General features: G+C 38.7%; 2 protein-coding genes across 6 annotated transcripts in view; one reads left to right on the top strand and one right to left on the bottom strand.

The window, feature by feature from the left end:
- Positions 1–8,175: 8,175 nt before the first annotated feature.
- Positions 8,176–12,218, bottom strand: LOC146523946 (catechol O-methyltransferase-like). The gene is made up of 4 exons (XM_085135258.1): positions 12,128–12,218; positions 11,754–11,876; positions 8,421–8,617; positions 8,176–8,335 (listed from the first exon to the last, which is right to left on the bottom strand). Exons 1-4 carry the CDS (start codon positions 12,216–12,218, stop codon positions 8,309–8,311), a joined length of 438 nt encoding a protein of 145 aa, XP_084991384.1. The 3' UTR covers positions 8,176–8,308.
- Positions 12,219–13,911: 1,693 nt separating this feature from the next.
- The window catches only part of LOC146523947 (LIM and calponin homology domains-containing protein 1-like), a 98,854-nt gene continuing 91,004 nt past the window's right edge, over positions 13,912–21,761 (top strand). Inside the window, exon 1 of one of the 5 annotated variants that reach the window (XM_085178137.1) lies at positions 13,912–14,255. In XM_085178137.1, coding sequence (XP_085034263.1) covers positions 14,154–14,255 — 102 coding nt within the window. In that variant the 5' untranslated portion in view covers positions 13,912–14,153. The remainder of the gene's footprint in view (positions 14,256–21,761) is intronic. The other 4 variants (XM_085178146.1, XM_085178157.1, XM_085178166.1 and 1 more) reach the window with 4 other exon arrangements.

Genomic DNA, 21,761 nt, shown 5'->3' on the forward strand with positions numbered 1-21,761 from the left:
TATTCTCACATGGGGGTAATCAGACATCACACCGATTCTGAATTAAGGATCTGGCAGGTTAAAAGTAGCTTAATGTCTGATCCAACTGCTGAGTAGTGCCTTTGACAGTTCAGGGCTGCAGTGTGTGCATGAAAGCAGCTTCAGGCTGTCCTTTAATCTGTCCTTTGGGCCCATGCTAAAATACTGGTGACTATAAATAAGAATGCATTTTTTTCATCATATTCCAAGGAAGATTATTCCTAATGAGTTTGTTAATTCTCAGATGTCTGACTAATATCACCATAAGGCTGGCAGTTTTCTCCTTTTTCGAAAGAAGAGACAAAAGAAACAAAACAGCAATTCTGTTTTCAACTGATCTGCTAACAAAGTTGCCACAATACAATTAAACTCACATTGTTAAGCATGTGAGTGTGAAACAAACATCCAGTTGTAAACTGCACACACTTAAAACAGAGCTTGTAATTCTATCTTTGTGTTTCAACACTAACTGACCTCCAGTGCTACAGCATTGGTTTCTTCAGTTAGCCAAGCCGAATAACACTGAAACAATCATACTAGGTTTCACTAATGCAAACAATGTGTGGTTTTTTAGAAGTAAGTAGATCTACCAGATTTTTTTTTAAATTGAATATCACATCCAATATCAAAACACTGTATTAATTTAAATCATTATTTTTAGTCTAAAGAGTTGAGCAGATTTTGCAGTATATCCAAGAAATGACATTACTGTGTTCAATAACAGTTTTGTTTTCTATCACTTTTTACTCATCAACTAATTCTTATCATTTTCTGTGAGTTCTAAGTGATGACTTTTTTGATGTGAACTTTGATGTGTAGGATTTCTCATTTCAGCTAATCATGTTTCTGTTTCATGAAGTATTTATTACAGCTTTTTGAAATTTGGATAAATTAAATGTAATTCCTGAAGCCTTGTGCCATTGTTTCAGGTTTGGTGTGGTTGTTGGCCTCGATCGTTTTGCTTTTCATCACGTCATCATGTTTAGGGTTACTCGTCATGTCTCAGTTCCTTTTTTACAGTTAAGATTAGTTTTCTTTTGGCTCTTGTTTTGATTTCACTTCCTGCCTTTGTTCCTTCCATTCCTTCGTGATTGTCCAGCCCCACTACTTTCACCTGTGTTGGTTTATTTTCACTTGTTCTTTATTTATAAATATAACGTTGTTCTAGATGAGGGAAAATCTTTTGGTGTTTAATTCTTTCAGCAAATATCCAGAGATTTGAAGAATCAATCCCAAGGTGCATTGAACCTGTCCTGGAGGCATGCAGCGGTCTAATACTCTAAGAGAATTCATCTTTTCCTTTAATTTGTCTTCTACAGAGTATGGAGTATGCACTGTCGGTTTTATATAATCCTCCTTTGAGAACTTTTTAGTGCCTATTCATCTCTCATTTCCCCAGTAACTTATAGATGAATGGATTCACATTTCTCCAGCCCACCTTTTTTGTGTGTATTTTTGTGCTGAAATCAATACACCCTTAGTGAGCTTTAAAAGGTTGATGATGCAGAAACACAATTGATCCATTAATAAAACTGTTGAGCTCAATCCATACTGAGCAAGAGTGAACACTGGCCTACTACATGCATTTGAATGCATGTAGTGCATGTAGTGCATTCACACACACACACACACACACACACACACACACACACACACACACACTATAGTCACACAAAGTATTTCTTGACCCTGGTGGACCAAGCAAATGCTTGAATAATACATTAAAGGTCAATGATAATGAGATGTCCCGCCAATGTACACTTATTGAACTAATTGCATTTGTTCCCTCTCTTCACCAAGAGTACTTCCAATCTACCTCCCTCATCGACCTTCCCTTAATGTCCCATCTCTTCCTTTCTTTTTCCTTTATGGGCCGAGCCACACAAAAATAACTGGCCAAAAGCTTCTCATGTCTTATTCTGATTATATGCTTTTATAATAGTTCATATTCTATAAATGGCATAACAGCATGAAGACTACCAAAGCAAACTACTAAACATACACAGAAACAAAGCAGTTTTGTCAATTTAAAATCTCCTAATGCAGGCTTATAATAGTGCCAACCTTTACAATATATGCAACTATAATGATGAATGAGAGTATTTATTTATACCAATCTGATGGTTACTTTTTTGGTGGTGAACGTAGCTGTGCATCTTTCTGCTATGTCTCTGAGAGGTTTAGTTTTAATATCAGCTTCACAAACATCAACAGTGGCAAACATTGAAATCTTTAATGTATAAAGGTTATAATTAAGTTCATTAAAATGAGGAGGCGTTTCACTGTCTTTGTTTGGCAACTGACAGAAACTGTGGGGGAGGGGAGGGTGTTGACATACAACAAAGGCCCTCAGTGACAAACCAAGGGCATTGTGCTACATTATTCAGTTGCTGCTTAATTAGGCAATTTTCCAAGTAATTAGCAAGGCATTAAACAAGGTAACGTACATAGCTAGCAACCATCAAGGAGATAAGCTTGTTATTTTCAATACTGTGTAAAACATTGATTTTCTCCCATCTTAATGTATAAAATCCAGATTTTCATCAATTGTAGTAACATTTGCATTTATAGAAATTCACAATATAGTCCAAACAGGTGAGATGATATGTTGACAAAATGCCGTCTGTTTTATATTTCTAAAGAAGAAATATTGCCATCATTTTGGTGCAAAATGTCTGATGACATCTTCCCTCAACAAATTTGAATTACAAGCAAGAGATGGACAATGTGTGTTGCTTTTCACTAAAAAAAAAATAAAATCCCAAGCGTAGGAGGTCTTTCAACAGACAAAGTGCATTCTGAGAGGCTTCAGTCCTCTTAAGACACCACACAGTGGGAGGTCTATTTTCTCTCAATCTTCCCTCTCACCACAGGGAAGGTTGAATTCATATGTGTGTGTGTGCAGTGTATGTGTGTAGGTTAAAGTCTGGGCCAAAGGCGGGTGGCAGAGTCACTTCACATTATCAGATCCCTCTACAGATTATAAGAGAGAATTCAAGTGTTTTCATTCTTCAATCGCTGACACTTATCGAAATGATAGGAAGTAAAGGAACAGGTCACACAGAACTCCTCTTATTGTGGCTTCGATGATCCAGGTAAAATATTTATCTCAAAGCAAATCTTTCTTTTATTTATTCAGATGAACTTTAAATAAGCATGTTACCTTCTAAAACATCTCTTTGGATATTAGCACAATTGCCAGAGATATGTTAATATTAGTAAGTTGAAAAAAATGTGTAATAATTTAGTTCATTTTCAAAAGTAAAGTAACAAACCCTAAGACTGTTGTATTCTCTTACTGTAAACTCACTCTAATATCTCAAAAGAGCAGGACAGTCTAAATTTAAGCTTGTGTCACAGCACCATTTCACAACCCCAAGGTGAAGAGTGAGCAGGCTGGTTTGTGTGTGATGGTGGTGGCCCGTGAGGCGGGATTACAAGCTATCACAGCGTACCAAATATAGAAGTCACTTGGTCTCAGGAGAGACCATCAAGACACTCACTCTTCTTTTGCTCTGCCCACTCCAGTTGATGAACTAAGCACAGAGGGCAAAGCTTTTTTTCCCCTCACTGCCTGAGAAGAAACATGGCGTGAATTTAAAAAGCACCCATGTTGATGTAAAGACGAAAATAATCCCGTGACCATATTGTAGATGTAGGTTACTTTGGTGCAGGTATAAACCACCTTGGTTGTGAAATAGATGAGCTAGGCCTAATATTAGTTGTCAGTTAGCTGACAATGACCTGTGTATTGTGGCAGGTCCATCAGAGTAAAACAGTGATCTAATGTAATGATGGGCTTAAATTTGAAGCTCTTGGTTGCTCTTTGTCTAAATACTTGAGGCTAATACTTTTAGGATATGCTGTATATCTCCTTAGGTCATGATATAATATGTTGATGTTTGCAGCAACTTGTGAAAATACACTGCACACTACTATTTGGTTTGACTTACAGTGTTGTAATCTACATATCATAATAAACTGTGATGTTTAAGGTGCAATCTTACATTCGGTCATGTTTAATAGTGTCGTATAAAATCATAGATGTCACACAGTAGTAGGCAAGCCAGTGCAAAAGATTAGCATAACGTCCTCTGAGTAACTTTGACACTCACAGACACTGAACAAGTTTCTGTTTTGAATTTATCCTGGTAAATAGAAGGGCAGAAGTTCCCATCAGTGCAATGTGAAGTGTTTTGCTATGAAGGCCGGGCCTTTGTGCATAGAGCCTGAGGGCAGCAGAACATGGCTCTTTTAGGGTTTGATTTATAATTGAAAGCTGTGTTTACATCTGCTCTCCAGCCACCACAGCACAGAGTGCAGTTCATAGCCTGGTGACAGAGGAGACCAGAAAATTGAACCCATTAAAAAGAGAATTTTGGGGGGGAAGTTGGAGGAAGGGGTGTAAGCTGGAGTGGTCATAGAGCCTGGTGTTTACATCTGGCTGTACATCACTATGTACACTAGTGTTACTCTGTAAGCAAGGCAAGGAAATGTTAAATCACTTCTGACAGCTGAGAAATTGACCGCTTCTTGGCTCTTATACTTGTCTTATGGGAAGTAAGGAGACTTTCTGTGCTGAGAAGTTGCTGGAAGCTAATAAGTGAGCCTTACACATTGTCTATTTTGTGTAGTTACATGCATAAACATGACATTTGAGCACACACTGATATGTTTGTAATGCTGCCAGTGACTCAAAAAATCCTTCCTAGTATGAAAAAGCCACTATCTCTTTGTGCATTATGGGCTGTAAAGGGAAAAAGAGCCAATGTGCAAATATCAACTTAAAAGACTAAAATGCAAAATACAAATGTAGGTTTGCAAATTCAATTCAATTCAATTCAATTTTATTTATATAGCGCCAAATCACAACAAATGTCGCCTCAAGGCGCTTCATAGATACAGAGAAAAGCCCAACAATCATATGACCCCCTATGAGCAAGCACTTTGGCGACAGTGGGAAGGAAAAACTCCCTTTTAACAGGAAGAAACCTCCGGCAGAACCAGGCTCAGGGAGGGGCGGGGCCATCTGCTGCGACCGGTTGGGGTGAGAGAAGGAAGACAGGATAAAAGACATGCTGTGGAAGAGAGACAGAGATTAATAACAGATATGATTCAATACAGAGAGGTCTGTTAACACATAGTGAGTGAGAAAGGTGACTGGAAAGGAAAAACTCAATGCATCATGGGAATCCCCCGGCAGCCTACATCTATTGCAGCATAACTAAGGGAGGATTCAGGGTCACCTGGTCCAGCCCTAACTATATGCTTTAGCAAAAAGGAAAGTTTTAAGCCTAATCTTAAAAGTAGAGATAGTGTCTGTCTCCCGAATCCAAACTGGAAGCTGGTTCCACAGAAGAGGGGCCTGAAAACTGAAGGCTCTCCCTCCCATTCTACTTTTAAATACTCTAGGAACAACAAGTAGGCCTGCAGAGCGAGAGCGAAGTGCTCTAATAGGGTGATATGGTACTACAAGGTCATTAAGATAAGATGGGGCCTGATTATTTATCCACCAGTTTGTGACTCTATGGTATCTGCATAAGGCCCAAAAGGGTGTTCATGAATTAGGGGGGGGGAATGATCATTTCATTTGTTTGTTATTATTTACAGTGGAGAAAATAATTATTTGATCCCAGATAAATTTGTCAGTTTGTCCTAACTATGGCATTACTTCATAGTCAACTATGTAACCTCATAGTGGAGATGATGGGGTTGTACTTTCAGAAAGTCGGTTGCACTATTTAGTATTTGTCATCAATGAATGAATGCGAAATATATTATTTATCCCATATTTGTAATATGCATTAAACACATTTTGAATTGAGCAGTTGCCTCTAATAGTCACTGTAAAGGACCTGGGTAAAAATCAAAAGGATGTGACATTTATCCCAGGAATGAGACCGGCGTAAAATGACCCTCAGACATCAGTCTAATGAACAGCTGACGTACCTGAAACAACAAGGTTTTGTGGTGAAATAGTTCAAATTGGACTTGATCTTATCACGAAGATAACTTGTTTTATCTAGCAAAGCCCAAATGGGACCGACATCAGCAGGTCGGAGCATTCATGGACGGACTTTCATTTCAGGATGTAAAACTCACCCTAAGATTGCTGTCTTCTGGCTTAGAGAGGCTAGAGTTAGCTTGAACTAATGATCAGTACAATATATAGCACAGCAAAACACTCTCTTTAGTGGATAAACAACAGGGTCTGAACTGACGGGCAAGTTATATTATTGTTTTCATATTACTTCAGCCAATGAAATGTCATTTTTTCAATCCATGGTACTTACAAATTGTTTTCATTTGAGCTGTCAATAAATTATTTACTTGTACAAAGTAAGGGTATATACCACTTTCTACAGCCCTAGCCAAGAGCAATGCAAGGCAAAAGGAAATAACCAGATATGTGTAATTTTTGCAGCATTCATCAAATTTTCACCGTTGTTGTCAAATATTTATACTTAAGCTATAAAACATGCCGGTCTCTCAGTCAGTGTTTTGGCTGATGGTGTGCCCGAAGCAACAGGATGCTAAATAATAACAATAGTTGTACCCATGTTAACCAGAGAACATTAAACTGATAAATAATGCACAATAGTAAAGATGAAGAAACATTTATTAATCTGCAGGCTGTCAGAGTTTCCTGAAAATCTGTGTTTTTCCTTAAAGTCTAAATCAGCAAACGCAATCATGACTTTTCCTGTGGTATAAAGAAAAGTATCATCTATGTATGAGGTTATTAAGTATTAATGAGGCTTGCCCCATTACCTGTTTTGCTCTTTCTCGGTATTAAGAGTGAACAGTTAAACTGGATGGAGCTTAGGGCTTTGGTTTCGACCAGTTAGGGTGAGAGGAACACGGGTAGCATAATAGTAGTTTCATTCACTACTCTTCCCCTGACTCTCATTTTCTGTCTTTCTTCAACTGCAGTAAGCTCTCTTCTTATAATTTTACATATTGCGACATTCATTATTCTCTTGTGCAACAGTTGCGACCTAGAATCTAGACCCTCCCTGAGGCTGTGGGAAATATTGCATTTAATTAAATCGTTATTGCACAAATATTATTTATTTATATCAGGCATTAAATTGTCTCTAAACCATGTAATGGCTTTCCAGCTGCGTTGAAAGCCTCAGTAACACCATTACCGACAAATTTATTAAAGTCCACCTGAGTTCTGCACAGAAGACAAAACACTGAATCCCCTCATCTAAGATGTTTGGTGGAACCGTTAATCTTGATAGACGTTAGAGTCACTTAGCAGAAAAGGGAGGAAAAGAACAACTGAGTTCATTTTCTTCTTTGTTTTTGCTTAGATTTTCACAGAAATTCAGCTTATCAATGGAGGAAATATGTGTCAAAACGCATGAAACAAAAAAAACCCCACTAAAGATAAAGTGGATGTATTAATGCCAGGCTTAAATTTCCAATTTAAAGCAAAATAAATATGCATGTGTTTACAACAAAATGGGTGGCATTCACCTTTAAACGCTTTCCATAACAAACACAGTTCAGGGTCTAGCTTGTTATCTTTTTAAGGCAGGAGTGCCACCAAGTGGTAAGTCTGTGCAGTACATCAGGTAATGTCTTTTCTTTGTTTCTTTTGTTGAGGCGAGGCGATTGTGTAAGCACCTTAAGAATTTTTTAAGGGATGTGCTAAACAATAGGAGGTAGTCATTTGTCTTTTGGGGGTTATGATGTGGAAAAGAAATAAATGTAGAGAAGTAATACGCTTAAGGAAAGTAGATCATATTTAAAGTATATAATAATTGCTTCTTATTTCTGCCACAAAGGAAACTGTAATATCTCTGGAGACTTTGAAATACTGAGAACTCGAGGACAGACTTATAGGATGATTAATATCACTTTTTTATTTATAATAAAAATTTCTCAAAATTGCAGTTCTTTGCCTTATGAGTCATACTAGAGATAATGAAATATTTAACACCCCCAAAATACACCCACATCTTAGCTCAACTTTGCCATTGCAGACTTCCTTTGTACTTCCCTTCCTGTAAAAAATCTCCATCATAAATGGATGCTCTGTTTTGATGCAGTAGGAATTGACTCTTCCTCTGGTGTGATCCAGGACTCCTCTGAGATCATTGGCTCTTTGGTTCCTCTATTCAACAGCACAGTGCAGCCAGATGGGCAGAGGAGCTCCTCTCTCTCCAAGGCCAGCAGATCTAAAAGGTACTGCTGGGAATCGTGGTCCATTAGCACCAGATTGATGCCATCACTGGTACCCTGATCAGACTCAAGGAAAGAACGTAATGTTGGGATGGCCTCAGCTGAGCTGTGTAAAAACCTGGAACTGAGGAGGTTTGGAAAAGTGAGTAATAGAAAGTTATCTTTTAGAGATATTTTAATCATATTCTGGTTTAGAGTCCTCACTGTACCTGGGATTGCTTGAAGCCAGCCACCAGGATGATTTCCTCTCCAAGATCTGCTGTGACTGGGTTCAGCACCACTGTGATCAGTCTGCCTCCATGGGGCAGCAGACGAAGCAGACGGCCAGAGCTGAAGCCACAGTGCATTCCCAGCTCCAGCACCCACAAAGGGCGGACACTTTTCACTACGTCATCCAGTATCTCACCTGAATCCACAGAAACAACAAACTTTATTTCCTTTGCACACACCAGGGAGTATAGTTGACATTTTGGAACATTTTGACATTGTGGAAAGTAGAACAGTATGCACCCAATAAATAAGTTACATTACAATAACTTATATTAATGAATATAAAATACAAAAATGTATTACATAATAAGTTAAGGGAATGGTTACTAAACCAAAGGTAGGTGCCTGCTGCCATTTCAGCCAAACTTGCTTTTTGGCAAAATATAGTAATTGCAGACTAATAATGTTTAGTAAATGAAAGAAAATTAAGTAAATGAAATGATTTAAAGCAAGTTCACGATTTACCATTGCATTGCTAAATGCTCAGTGTTCAAAGAAAGGTGTTATATTTCTGACTTTTGCGGAAAAAAGCACAAGCAAGTTGGGTAAAATTGCAAGATGTTGTGGTATGAAATGCTCTGCTGTTACGACCCGGCTCAAAGGCCGCAACATAAAAAAAGAGATGAATACCAGAGTGTTAGTGAGAGGAGGTTTTATCTTAAAATGGAATACCAGGTTGGCTAAAATGGCTGGTGCCACCAAGGCAAAGACAGGTGAGCTCCAGGGGAGCTTGCCTCAGGTATGCTTTTATCCACACCTGACTAGGTGTGGCCAATTAGCACCAGCTGAAAACATTGAGATGATTAGGGGTTGCAGAGGGTTCTGCAGACTAGATTGAAGGGGCGGGGAATTGGGAAATTTAATCTGATGAGTGTGTTGGGGGGTAGTAGGGCACAGGTGAGGGAACTGGTGGGGTTTGTGAAGGATATAGGTGTTTATGAACGAGTGTAGTTTTTTTTTTTTTTTTTGGATACAAATTGTAAACTCACTGTCTGACCCATACAGTAAGTTTACAATTTGTAGGAGGCGGTAATGCTCCTTTACGTTGGTTGCCAACCGCCGTTAAACACAAAGAAGAAGAAGAAGAAGAAGAAGAAGAAGAAGAAGGGTTGCAGAGGGCCGTAACATCTGCAAAAGCAACATAGTTTGTAGAAACTGAGCTAATGACTGCTACTTTGATTGTTTTCCTCTGACAGAAGTGGAAAATATCCAAAAGCATGAAAAAAAAAGAAAGAAATATTTTTCAGAAGTCTTAAAAGAAAAGGCAATGAGCCCTACGGGGTCTTGATGTCATTATCATGAAGTCAATGTGTGACTATCAGAATCAGAATCAGCATACTTTATTCATCCCTAAGGAAATGATGTGGGTTACAGTTGCTCCAGTATAAATAACAGAAACAGAAACAGACTAGACTATTTAACAATACAATATGTTACAGATTTATGAAATATGCACAATATATACGAGTCGCTCAATAATAAATATCACTGATTGAAAGAGGTGATTATAAATAAATATCAAGAATGTTGACAGGACTAGAAAAGAATCTGCGCAAAAGGATGTAACTATTAAAGTGTTTACAGTGTGTAAGATGGAGGAGTTGTCCAGGGAGATGGCCACAGGCAGGAATGATTTCCTGTGTCGTTCAGTGGTGCTTTTCGTTAATCTCAGTCTCTCACTGAACGTGCTCCTGTGGCTAACAAGCATGTCACGGAGTGGGTGGGAGGTATTGTCCAACATTGTCTTAATCTTGAACAACATCCTCCTTTTAGACACCACCTTAAGGGAATCCAGCTCCATTCCCACAGCACTACTGGCTTTATGGATCAGTTTATTGAGTCTGTTGGCGTCTGCAACCCTCAACCTGCTCCCCCAGCATGCAACAGCGTAGAGAATAGCACTGGCAACAACAGATTCATGGAAAATCCTGAGCATTACACAATGAGACTGAAAACACAGATAACCTAAATCCACAAAAGGCCTGTCACCAGAAACTTCCAGAAAAAGGGAAACTGTAGCAAAGAGAAAAGTTGCTGCTTTAAAGGGAAATAGTGGCCACACTAAATCTTGATTTAGTTCTTTTCTGTAGAATATATGTAATTATTCACAATTTTGTACAATCCACACTTGATTATGTCTCTTCATAATGAATTAATAAAGGTTATTTTAAAATTGTGTTTGAGCTTTACCACTTCTTAAACTCCTATTTCTATTACAGCACCATGCCCACAACAGATATGTCATGCATTATGTATCCCATGTGCACTAACTGTACAAGTGAGACACTTTCTAATTTAATGCACTATCAAGGTAACTGTTTCTAATGCTTACATACCAATCTGTGGACCAATGCAGAGAGACTGATGTGTCTCAGCATAAAGGTCAAAGGTCTCTAAGACGCTGTCACCTTTGCCATGGGTGCAATTAGAGAACACAAAGACGTGTGTGCTCTTGAGACACGGCCCCCCTCCCACCAACCTCAGAGCCCAGGCCAATGCTTGATGGCACAGGATAGAAAGTTTACCACAATAATGGCTGGACACCATGAAGATGGTGGGAAGCAGTGGCACCAAAAGAGCAATCAACCACATGTGGTCAGCAAGCCTTCAAATCTGTGGGTCAAAAAACTGTATTTTTGTTTTTTCAAAATGACCTGTGCTTTCAGTTTAGTTGAGTGTAGTTTTGATAACAATTTATTTATTTTTTATTGTCCTCCTTATTAAATCACAGCTCTTACTCCTGCCATATTACTTTATGGGGAAAACAACAACAACGTTTGTCTTGCATTGCTCCTGGCTAGTGATGTAGAAAGCAATCATATACTTTTCCATTCTTTCGGCACAGAGTTCTTGTAAATAAATTACACAACCTTTATTATTTTACCATCAAGTCACAAATGTAATTTTATATCTAAATAAAAGAGACTGCATCTTATTTATTAACGTGAGCATTCACAAACTTTTTTGCAAAAATATCATCTTTATTAGAGGTCTTATTCTATAATTGTAGCCTACTGCATCATTGCATAAAAATAAACAAATAAATGAGTACAGCCTACATTCTTTATCCATTATATTTAATGATAACCATTATCACATCCATAAACATATGATGTTCTTTTTTTAGTTCAGTTTTTAAAGTCCTTAAAACTATTAACGCAGCTAATTAAAATAGGTGAAATAGCATTTTAAGCAATGAAATAAAATCCATTTGTTCATACAAAATGAGTAAAAAATAGTATTAAATGGTAGACCTATGTCCGTACAGTCACCTTGACCGTTCCACTTCAAACCTGCCCACAGGTTGCTTGCATTAAAGCAGGCCGTGAAGATAAGCAGCAGAAATGAGGTTCTTCTGCTGCTGGGTGTCTGGTTGTATGGTCTTAGGTAAGGAGCTCATTCAACTCGGAGTAAATAAGTCAGTTGAGATGCTTCGGCTACCTGTATAGGATACCTTGTGGACGCCTCCCAATCCCTGGTCAAGTTTTTCAGGCTTGGAACACAAACAGAGACACGCTGCTGGATAGAGTATGTACGTTTGTATTTATATGTATGTATTATACACGCTCCCTGGTTTGTAAAACCATTCGGGGATAATACCCCCAGGGAAAGCCGAAGACAGGAAGGTCTTGGCACCCCTGCTTACCCTCCTGAATAACGGATAGAAAACTGATGAATGAATGGATAAAGCAGTCCTCGCCAAATTTCAATATTGCTCGTCCAGGACCAGAGTCCATCCTGTCAAACACAGGTCATCTTGCCTCTTGTGGAAGTCAAACAGGTGGTCAGCATAAACGGATCACTTTTTTTTCTCTCTTACAGATTCTCTGTATGACTAAAGTCCGAAAGACAACACTGTTTGGTGGCATCCAGGAAGCAGGCGTGGTGAGTGCACCTAAACTACAAAAAGAACATACAGTCGATGGTGCTGTCTGGGAAACTCCTCCTCCTCTCTGTCTGCACCACTGCTTTTTTCCACAAGAGGTCAGCAGAGATGAAGGTTAAGAATGCCAGCAATCATTTGGAAAAAGAGTCTGTGGGGCTTTGAAAAGTTTCAAGGGGCGTCGTCGAACTGACAAGTCTCAAAGTATACAAGGCAAGGGATGCGACTGCAAATGTTTTTGTGCGAAATCTGCCATTTGACGAATAAATAATTTCCAGATGGGTATTTCACTCATTGCTGGTTGTTTTGGCTCCAGGTGGACAGCTGGTGAGATGCAAACAGATAAAATAGCTGAAAAGAGAATAACCCAACAGTTGCAAAAGCGTGGAAACATTGCTGAACTTTCGTTTGCTTATATTTACAAAAGTGTTTTTTTTTAAAGACTAACACAATTCTCAGAAGTCTGTAACAGAATTAAACTGATAAATATGAAGACATTATATCATAGAGCCTGTAGAGTTTTGTTAATGGAAAATTATGTTAATGGATGAGCATCTGGAGTTTAATGTTGGCTCTCAGTTTCAGGCGCCTTTGCTCGAGATCTGTGCACTTTCTCTTTTCTAAGTTGCCCCATATAATGAAAGTGGGTGTGAGCTCCCCAGCGTGCTGCTGCCCTCGTTGGCTGCCGGTGAAACGGCGCTGCTCTGTGTATTTTTGGCCGTTGGAGCTAATCATACTGCAGTGTGCAAGTCCATCAGTCCAACGGAATCAAGCTGACCTAGAATTGCTGGATTGTAACCGGAAGCAAAGCACGGTGCCATCAAAATAAGAGCAAACACAACATATCAGCGTGGACGGAAGCCTGTAACCATGGAGATGACCAGCTCTAGAAAGAAATGAAACATACTTGGCAACATATTGTTGAACCATTAATGCTATCAAAATGAAACATTGTATCATATGCATCATATGTATGATGTGTAAATCATACATAAGTAAATAAATATGCACTTTTTGTGTTTGCATTGCCAAAATAATGATAATGAAATAATGTTTACTTCTGATTGCCATTATGTTTCTTAAGAAAGAGGACTGCGACTTTTTTTTTTAACTTAATTTAATTTCAAAAGCTGGGTTAGTGTATGGTGAATCAATCTATGTAACTGGATATTTATCTTTGAGAAACACATGCTACCTTACCGTGAATGCCTGTAGTGTAGCACTGAACTCTGTCAGCCAAAGGTGGGATGTAGAAATTATGACTGAACAGTTACAGGACAGGCATAAACAGAGTTTTCCCTTTAAGCCTGGTTAAAAGTGAGATATTTTTCAATCATATCAGTTTGTGATTACTCTCAAAAACAATGTTCATTTTCTTGCAACAGTGAAAAGAAGTAGACTGGAGTATAAATACATAATTCTAATAGCGATAAATAATGCATTGATGGTGGGTTTATACTCAATTTACTGGACTGTATTATTATTTTTGATAAATTTGAATTTCCTGGTCCTCCACTAAAGCTTTTATTCTGAGATCTCCCACCGGAATTCCTGTGTTTGACGACTCTCTCTGGCTTGGAAGCTGGTTGTTTGCCCACATACTCTCAACAGGAGCGATACGGGAGCAGCAACTGGTTCGTCCGTCTTACCGGTGCTGCTGCTGCTGCTACAGCACCTTCTACAATCAGGGGAAAACAGACTGACCGACGCATTTGACGACCAATTTCGGTGGAATAACGCTGCACCAAGCTGCTTTCATACATATCTGCAGGACACAGCTTCTTCGCCAATGGCAAGTCCGGTTGCAGACATAGGACAGTCTCATCAGCATCACCCCGTGAACGAGTCGGCCGCACAGTCCGCGTTTCTGGAGGCGCAGAAATGGATAGAGGTGAGTCACGGAGTGTCAGCAGCGAGCCCAAACGCTGTGTCACCTCTCCACCACTTTCCTTCCCTTTCGCGCAGGTGTTTCGTTGTCATCGCATGGCCCTAGTTACTGGTTTGTACCTGCAGCGTCTGCCCCTTTAAAAGGCAGTTTATTTTATTGCTTCGTCACCTGTTGAAAGGTGACAGTAATTTGACTCAGATCCTAAAAACACATCGTCACTGTGTTCCTGTGAAGTCCCCGGGATGGGTTAGAGTTCCCTTGCAGTTGTGCATATTATGTCAGTAAGAGCTGTTTAAATTATTATGATGTTAACAATTATCAGTACATATGAGTTAAGATAACTGTCCTCAAAATAAAATGAAAAAGATAATTCATTCCTATCTGCAATAATACAGAATTCTTCCAAGTGACACTGGCTATTTATTTCGTGCGCATTTTCACCAGACCTTCCTAAATGTTGAAGAAGGCTTTCAGTTGTTTTTTGGTGAGGGCCTGTGTACAGTAGCTTTGGTCGCTATGAGGCCTGGTGCGTGTTTGGCTGCAAACAATGAATGCATCATGTGGAATGGATTTTTGCCTCATTGCGAGCCTGGTGAACAATAATCACACAAACGAGGTTTTGTTCTGAGAGAATTTCAATCACGACACTTGCCTGCCCCCATTGCATTTGACTTTGTCATCATGCAGTGAGCTGTCCTCCTGTCAGGCTTCAAAACACTGATGACTGGGTGGTTATAATTTGCATGTTGGTCGAGTGCAGGCGTGACTTTGTGTGTTTCCATAAAGGGATAACAGTTCGGAGTGGCACAGCGCTTTTTCTAAAGTTTGTGATTCAGGGTAGCAGGGGTGTAGACTGGGATTATGGGGCCTCTATACAACATTTTTGTCAGTGCTGATGATATGATTTGTGATTTTCTTTTCTTTTTTTTAAACATTTTTTCTGAAGGGCATCAATGTTTTTGTTGTTTGTTTTTTAGAATGATCACATCAGTTTCTTAAAGCACCTTTGTGTTGGTCCATCGTTGTCCTTAAGGCCAATAATACCAGATTTAAATTTGAATTAAACAACGAAAAACTACCTGAAACACACAAAACAGCACAAAAGTTAGTGGTAATGGTTCTCATAGTTAATAGGAAGTAATATGAAGTGAAACTTCCTTTTTTACTACTTCTGTGCCCGTTGGTATTTTAATACACTGACTAACCTGCGTATGTCATTGACTTCATTAAAAGTGACAGATCCTCTTTAAGCGTGTCAGGCGCCATTACAGGCCTATTTAGTAGTTCCAAAGTCCTCAGAGGCTCATATCACATCTTTAAAAAGCCACTATTGACCTAGAATTTCCAAGGTGGATTAGGGGCAAAAGCTGAAAAGGTGAGAGTGAAGTGACACCACTCCTGCATTTTTCCTCTTTCACCCTTTCCCCATGGGGACTGATTATCAACATACACCTGTGACAGTCCTTAAGTAACCTCAAGGAACAAGAGACCACTCACTAGATCCAGAGTGAAAACAGCAACACAAAACCTCAGTCCAGATTCTAAATACTGCTCATATTCAACTGCTGCCCTATATAATATCCGGCCTGAGGCTAGAGGTTGTAAAAAAGGTTCTCTGTTTGACATGAATTGTCAGATAGAAATTTTTTAAAAAAGCAAAGGGACTGTTAAGACCTTTGGGTTTTGTTTTGTGCACCTTTGCAACCACTCACCTCTGTTTGGAAACTAAGCTTTTGCTTTTTTTATATATATAATTTTTGTATTTAAACACTACCAGTCAAAAGGTTGGACAGATCTTTTCATTTAATGGTTTTTCTTTATTTTCATGACTATTTACATTGTAGATTCTCACAGAAGGCATCGGAACTATGAATGAACACATATGGAATTATGTAGTAAACAAAAAGTGTGAAATAACTCAAAACATGTTTTATATTTTAGATTCTTCAAAATCGCCACCATTTGCTTTGATTACTGCTTTGTACACTCTTAGCATCCTCTCGATGAGCTTCAAGAGGTAGTCACCTGAAATGGTTTTCTAACAGTCTTGAAGGAGTTACCGGACATCACAAGTACTTGTTCTGCGATTCCATCTCATCCCAAACCATCTCGCTTAGGTTTAAGTCAGGTGACTGTGGAGGCTGGTGTAGTACTTCATCACTTTCCTTGTTAGTCAAATAGCCCTTACACAGCCTGGAGGTGTTTTTGGGGTCACTGTCCTGTTTAAAAAATAAATGATGGGACCAACCATAAAGGCCCGATTCCCACAGTCTCCTCTGAACAGTTGATGTAGACATGTGTCTGCTACTGGAACTCTGTGTGACATTTATCTGGGCTCTGATCTGAGGTTAATTTGCGGTTTCTGAGGCTGGTGACTCGGATGAATTTGTCTTGGTCTTCCTTTTCTGGGGCTGTCCTCATGTTAGCCAGTTTCGTCATAGCGCTTGATGGTTTTTACGACTGCACTTGGAGACACATTCAAAGTTTTTGGAGTTTTCCAGACTGACCTTCAGTTCTTAAAGTAATGATGGACTGTCATTTCTCTTTACTTAGCTGATTGGTTCTTGCAATAATATAAATTCTAACAGGTGTCAAATAGGGACGTCAGCTGTGTCCCAACCTGACTTCTGCACAACACAACCGATAGTCCCATTAAGAAGGCATGAAATTCCACCAGTAAACCCTGTTTAACAATGCCATTCATTGTTAGACCAGATGATAGAGACTTGTCTTGCAGAGCTCTTAATATCCTCCTTGTACTATTTTAGGTCCAAATATATAGAGAGTGATATACTTTTATTTATTTTCTTATGTTGTAGAGCAGCTGATATTCAAGCGTGGTTTGTTTCAGCCAGTGAGATTATTTTAAAATCTTTGCACTAGATAAGCATACAGAGGTCCTTGAAACTGCTGTTGAATTCCAGATTTATGCCTCTGTGTCAGCCTGTTCTGCTGGTCCCACCAAAAATGCATTAACAGTAAATTGATTTATAGCTCAGTGTTGGGTTTTACTCTGTTGATTGCTGATGCAAGCACCATAACCATGTCGTGCATTTATTGTATACTTAAATTAATTCTTCCTGCATGTTGTGACATGGGAGGGCTTGCACTGACAATTACTTTGCTAGATAGAAAACAAAACGGTCTTTTGTAGCAAAAGAAAAGGAATCAATTGTGATACATGTCAATATTTAATGAACACATTTGTGTTAGAAAATGTTTTAAGGGAAGATTAATGAATCCTCATGTTGTCACATGTTTTTTTGAGTTCAACAATCTCGAACAGCAGTGGCGACATGCCTGAAAGAACATGAGCAGACTCGGCTGAACAATCATATTTGAAGTGTTTTCCACATAGTTTATATATATATATAGTGTTAACACATTTTTGAGGACGTGAATTTAAAAATTCAATGTACTGAAGTATATTTTTCAATCGCAGTTATGCTCAAAGGCAATGTTTAACTGGGAGAGAGGCACAATTTAGTTTTTTTTTTCAAAGCAGCAAATCTATATTGTTCAATTTTAATGAGTCTTCAACGAAGTCCTTTCAGATGGCATCCAAGAGTAAAAATCCAACATCTTAAAGAAGCATTCACACCTGCACTTATTGTTTCCTTGAAAGTGGCAGCCTCTCACCATCTGTCAGTAACGCCGTTGCCAGTAATGGTGTTTAAGGTTCTCTGAACTTCAGAAGACCGACGAGCCCTTTGATGAGGGCGAAAGCTTTCAGTTGGTTAAGTTGATTGATTTCTGTCATGTAGCCACAGGTTGTTTGTGTGAATGGAGCCCCGATGATATTATCTGACTGGGTCTTTTTCTCAGAGGTCTCTTTTTAGTTTGATTAATTTGCTTCCTTGTTAACAGTGTTTGAGGAGTACTTTGCTGCTGGCAAATTCAAAACAAAGTGTAACTATGAGTGAATACCAGAGTTGCGTAATTCCATTACTCTCCTCATGTTTGAAGACAAACATTCAGCTGATAAATGAACATGAAGAGTATCCACTGGAACAATTTGAGAAAAAAGTTTAAATTATACAGCCAAAAGGTTGCCAAGAAAAGAAAGCTTACTTTGGCAGATGGAGTCTAATAAGATATCCTGTCAGTTTAAAACCAATCCAAGTGCTTTAGATTATCTCACTGATTCTTGAGGTGTTAGACACAGTAAAAAATTCGTAGTAATCTATGTAAACTGGCAATTACCCATCATCACCTGAGAGCTTGTCTTGTACTGTTTAGCACAAAACCTGCATAAACTGGAAAGACAGCTGGGTCCACATATTTGCATAACTTGGAAGGCCAACATGGACTTTACATCGACATTTACTGGGTTGGCATCTCATTTGCCTTCAGAACTGCTTTAATTCTTCATGGCATAGATTCAACACAGTGCTGGAAATATTCCTGAGAGTTTGTGATCATATTGACATGGTAAAATCATGCATTTTTGATGATTTAAAACTGGTTTCCAATCATCACACTACATAATCCTGGACTCTGGATACACCCATCAGAACATGTGTACATTCTCAGGTAGGCTGTAGTTTTTAATAAGTGCTCATTGGATAACAGTGGGCGCAAAGTCTGCCAAGAAAATATCTCCCATTTATTGATTCAAGGTTGGATGGTTCTATGGTTTCATATTGTTTACACCAAATTCTGAACCTGCCATCCAAATGTCACAGTAGAAATTGAGATTCAACAGACGGGCAACATTTTTCCAATCATTTATTATCCCGTTTTCATGAGTCCTTATGAATTGTGACCTCAGTTTTGTATCCACAGTTGACAGGAATGGCCCCTGGTGCTTTCGCCCATCTGCTACAGCAGTAGATTTGACATGTTGTTGCTTCACAGATGATCTTCTGCATACCTTAGATGTAACAAGTGGTTATTTGATTAATGTTGCCTTCCTATTAGCTCAAACAGCTAGGATTTTTCACCCAGAGAACTGCTACTCACTGGCTATTTTTCAACAGGTTGTCTTGACCATGTCTACTTGCCTAAATTAAGTAACTGCCATGTCATTGGCTGATTAGATATATGCTTGTGGTGTTACTAATGAAGTGCTTGTTGGGTATTTTTCCAAGCACTTGTCTCAACTTGTTTAGAGTCTCATCTCTCTCGTCTACTGCCTAAGTCATAACATGTTTAAGCAGTTGAGAATAATAAAATTCCATTGTGAAATGGAATTGGGAAAATGCTATTGGGTCAGACAAATCCGCAGTCTAATCAATGTCCTCAGAACATCTTTACAGTATAGATATTACATCAGTGGAGATTTAATCCTAACCAACTAGCTGCAGTATGTATCTGCAGTGGTATTTTACCTTGGAACCTTTTGTTTTTTTAATGCATTCATTGTTAAAACATATATCTATATTCAACAAACCTGCACAAAATTGCAAAATATCACTCAGCTAGAACAAGTATCTATGGTGGTGTTCTTTGAAATGATAACAAAAGATTTTGCAAAGGCATGATAAGTCCTGTGCAAAGGTTCAATGGAAGACATCCAATACAGACAAGACGGCAAACATGTTTACATGGTGACTGATTGACAACGAGAGCCAAACTAATCCTACGGGAATGGGATGCCGTATATCAAGTTAAAATGCCAAACGGGACCAGACTTGATGACAGCTCCTGGTGTTTGCTACGGAAAAGTTGAGTTAAACAGCAAGGAAAACATGAACCAAGACAGTGGAGGGGAAAAAGAATGTAATATTTGTTAAAGAGTTTTAAATACTGATGATCGCGCCCTCTGAGAACAGTCTCTACACACTCCTATGAGGATCATTCAAATTTGCAGAAGATTATTTTTTAGACTATGATGGTAGTATTGAATAAAAAAAACATTTAGCTTGTAAGACTGTGAAAGATTTGAATGAAGTTCTGAGTACTCTGTGGAACAAAACAGCCAAAAGGTGTTTTTAAAGAGAACCAAATTAATATTTATCCCATCCAATAAAATGAAAGAGCCTATGGTGATAGAGACGGACAGCATGATATAAGAATGTTTACCAGAGCAGCATAACTTTTTTGTAGACCCAAAGAAATGGCTTCTGTTGAGTTATACAATATGTTGATAAAGTAATCAGTGGAACATCTTAAATTTGGGAACTGTTGCTGCATCTCTTACACCTTTTCCATTGATGCAGTGCTGCTGCAAGTGTCCTGTCTGGAAGTAGTTCAATATATTGCCACCAAAGAAATCTGGTACTGGTGCCAAAGGTGACACCACAAAATTGCTCAGCCCGAAGTTGGAATTTAACCCCTTATTTGCAGATACAGCCGGCCATGATTATTTTGCCACTGAACGTCAACATGTGCTTGTAACACTACATAATCAACAGGTTTTAGGACTGATTATTAAATGTGGGCCTGATCTCAAAAGGAACCAAGGCAGAAGCTTAGTTGCAGTGCCAGCACAGGCTGATAGAAGAGAGGCAGTTGAGAGCTATTTAAGACTGATGCATATTGAAGTTCCAGTTGTTATTCATCATTATTTGGATTTCTTTGTAGTTGTCTTTGCAGTCTGGATTAGCCACTTCAGAGTGTTTTGTTTTTTGCTACACAAACGCTGTTGATAGGTACACATGGAGAAGCCATCATTGTCTTTCATAGTGACAAAAAGCTCTTATTAAGTCCCGCTCTCTCTTCTTCTGTCTAAACTATAAGATGGAAATCCTTTGAATCTAGCCTCCCAGAGGCTGTTGGCATTTTTAGGCATTTTGATCCAAGTATCTTCTTTCTGTGGCCCCAGGCTGTTTTGAAAGGCTGCCTGACAAAGGTCTGTACTCTCCTGTATCATTCCATGATGTCATTCCCAGTTTGTGGTCATTGTCATTCTTTCCTGCAAAACAGACTGAGATATGTTTAGTTTTCTTGTCACTTTTTTTGCAGTACCTGCCATGCATTACTATGACTACAAGCTATGCAGGAATGTAATTTTGGAAGGAAGTATTCTGTTAGAGAAGGATTCAGGCTATATTGAGGAAGTACCTTTCATCACTTACCTTAAGGATATGACACTCTACCACATGACCTGCTAACTGTAAAGCTTGAATGACGAGGTGTTATTTCAGGAGGAGAATAAAATTAAAGCAACGGTTTAACTTCTGTCTTGTCTATGATTACTGATTATGATTTTCTTAGTACATTTTATCAAATTGGAAAAAACAAACTTTGAGTTATGGCCTTTCAATTAAACGTAAGGAAATTAACAGCCATTATAGGCCAGCTGTTTTCAAGTGCAAGTATTATTACAGACAGATTCCCAAGTGGAAAGAGTCAAAGCTTATATCCTTTTGACATGGAGTGCACAAGGCATGCTTACATACAGCCTTTTCAAGATGCTAGTCACTGTCATCACACAGAAGTTTTTACTTAAAAAAATCTGCTGTTTTGAACAATTTTCATGAAACTATCAGGGCAGAGATATAGAAGAAAACTCAACCTTGTTACATGAAGTAGTTGCATGAACATTTTCAGAATTCTTGTTAAGGA

This window comes from Neolamprologus multifasciatus, chromosome 2, assembly GCF_963576455.1.
Source record: "Neolamprologus multifasciatus chromosome 2, fNeoMul1.2, whole genome shotgun sequence".
Lineage (NCBI taxonomy): Eukaryota > Metazoa > Chordata > Actinopteri > Cichliformes > Cichlidae > Neolamprologus > Neolamprologus multifasciatus.

Bases quoted from the DNA above. Each gene is read 5' to 3' on its own strand.
- LOC146523946 (XM_085135258.1), bottom strand. From the start codon at position 12,218: ATGGACTCTGGTCCTGGACGAGCAATATTGAAATTTGGCGAGGACTGC. The intron at 8,618-11,753 runs GTGACTGTACGG...CTGTGGATTCAG, and splicing joins TTTGAAGTGGAACGGTCAAG to GTGAGATACTGGATGACGTA. The intron at 8,336-8,420 runs GTACAGTGAGGA...AAACCTCCTCAG, and splicing joins CTGGCTTCAAGCAATCCCAG to TTCCAGGTTTTTACACAGCT.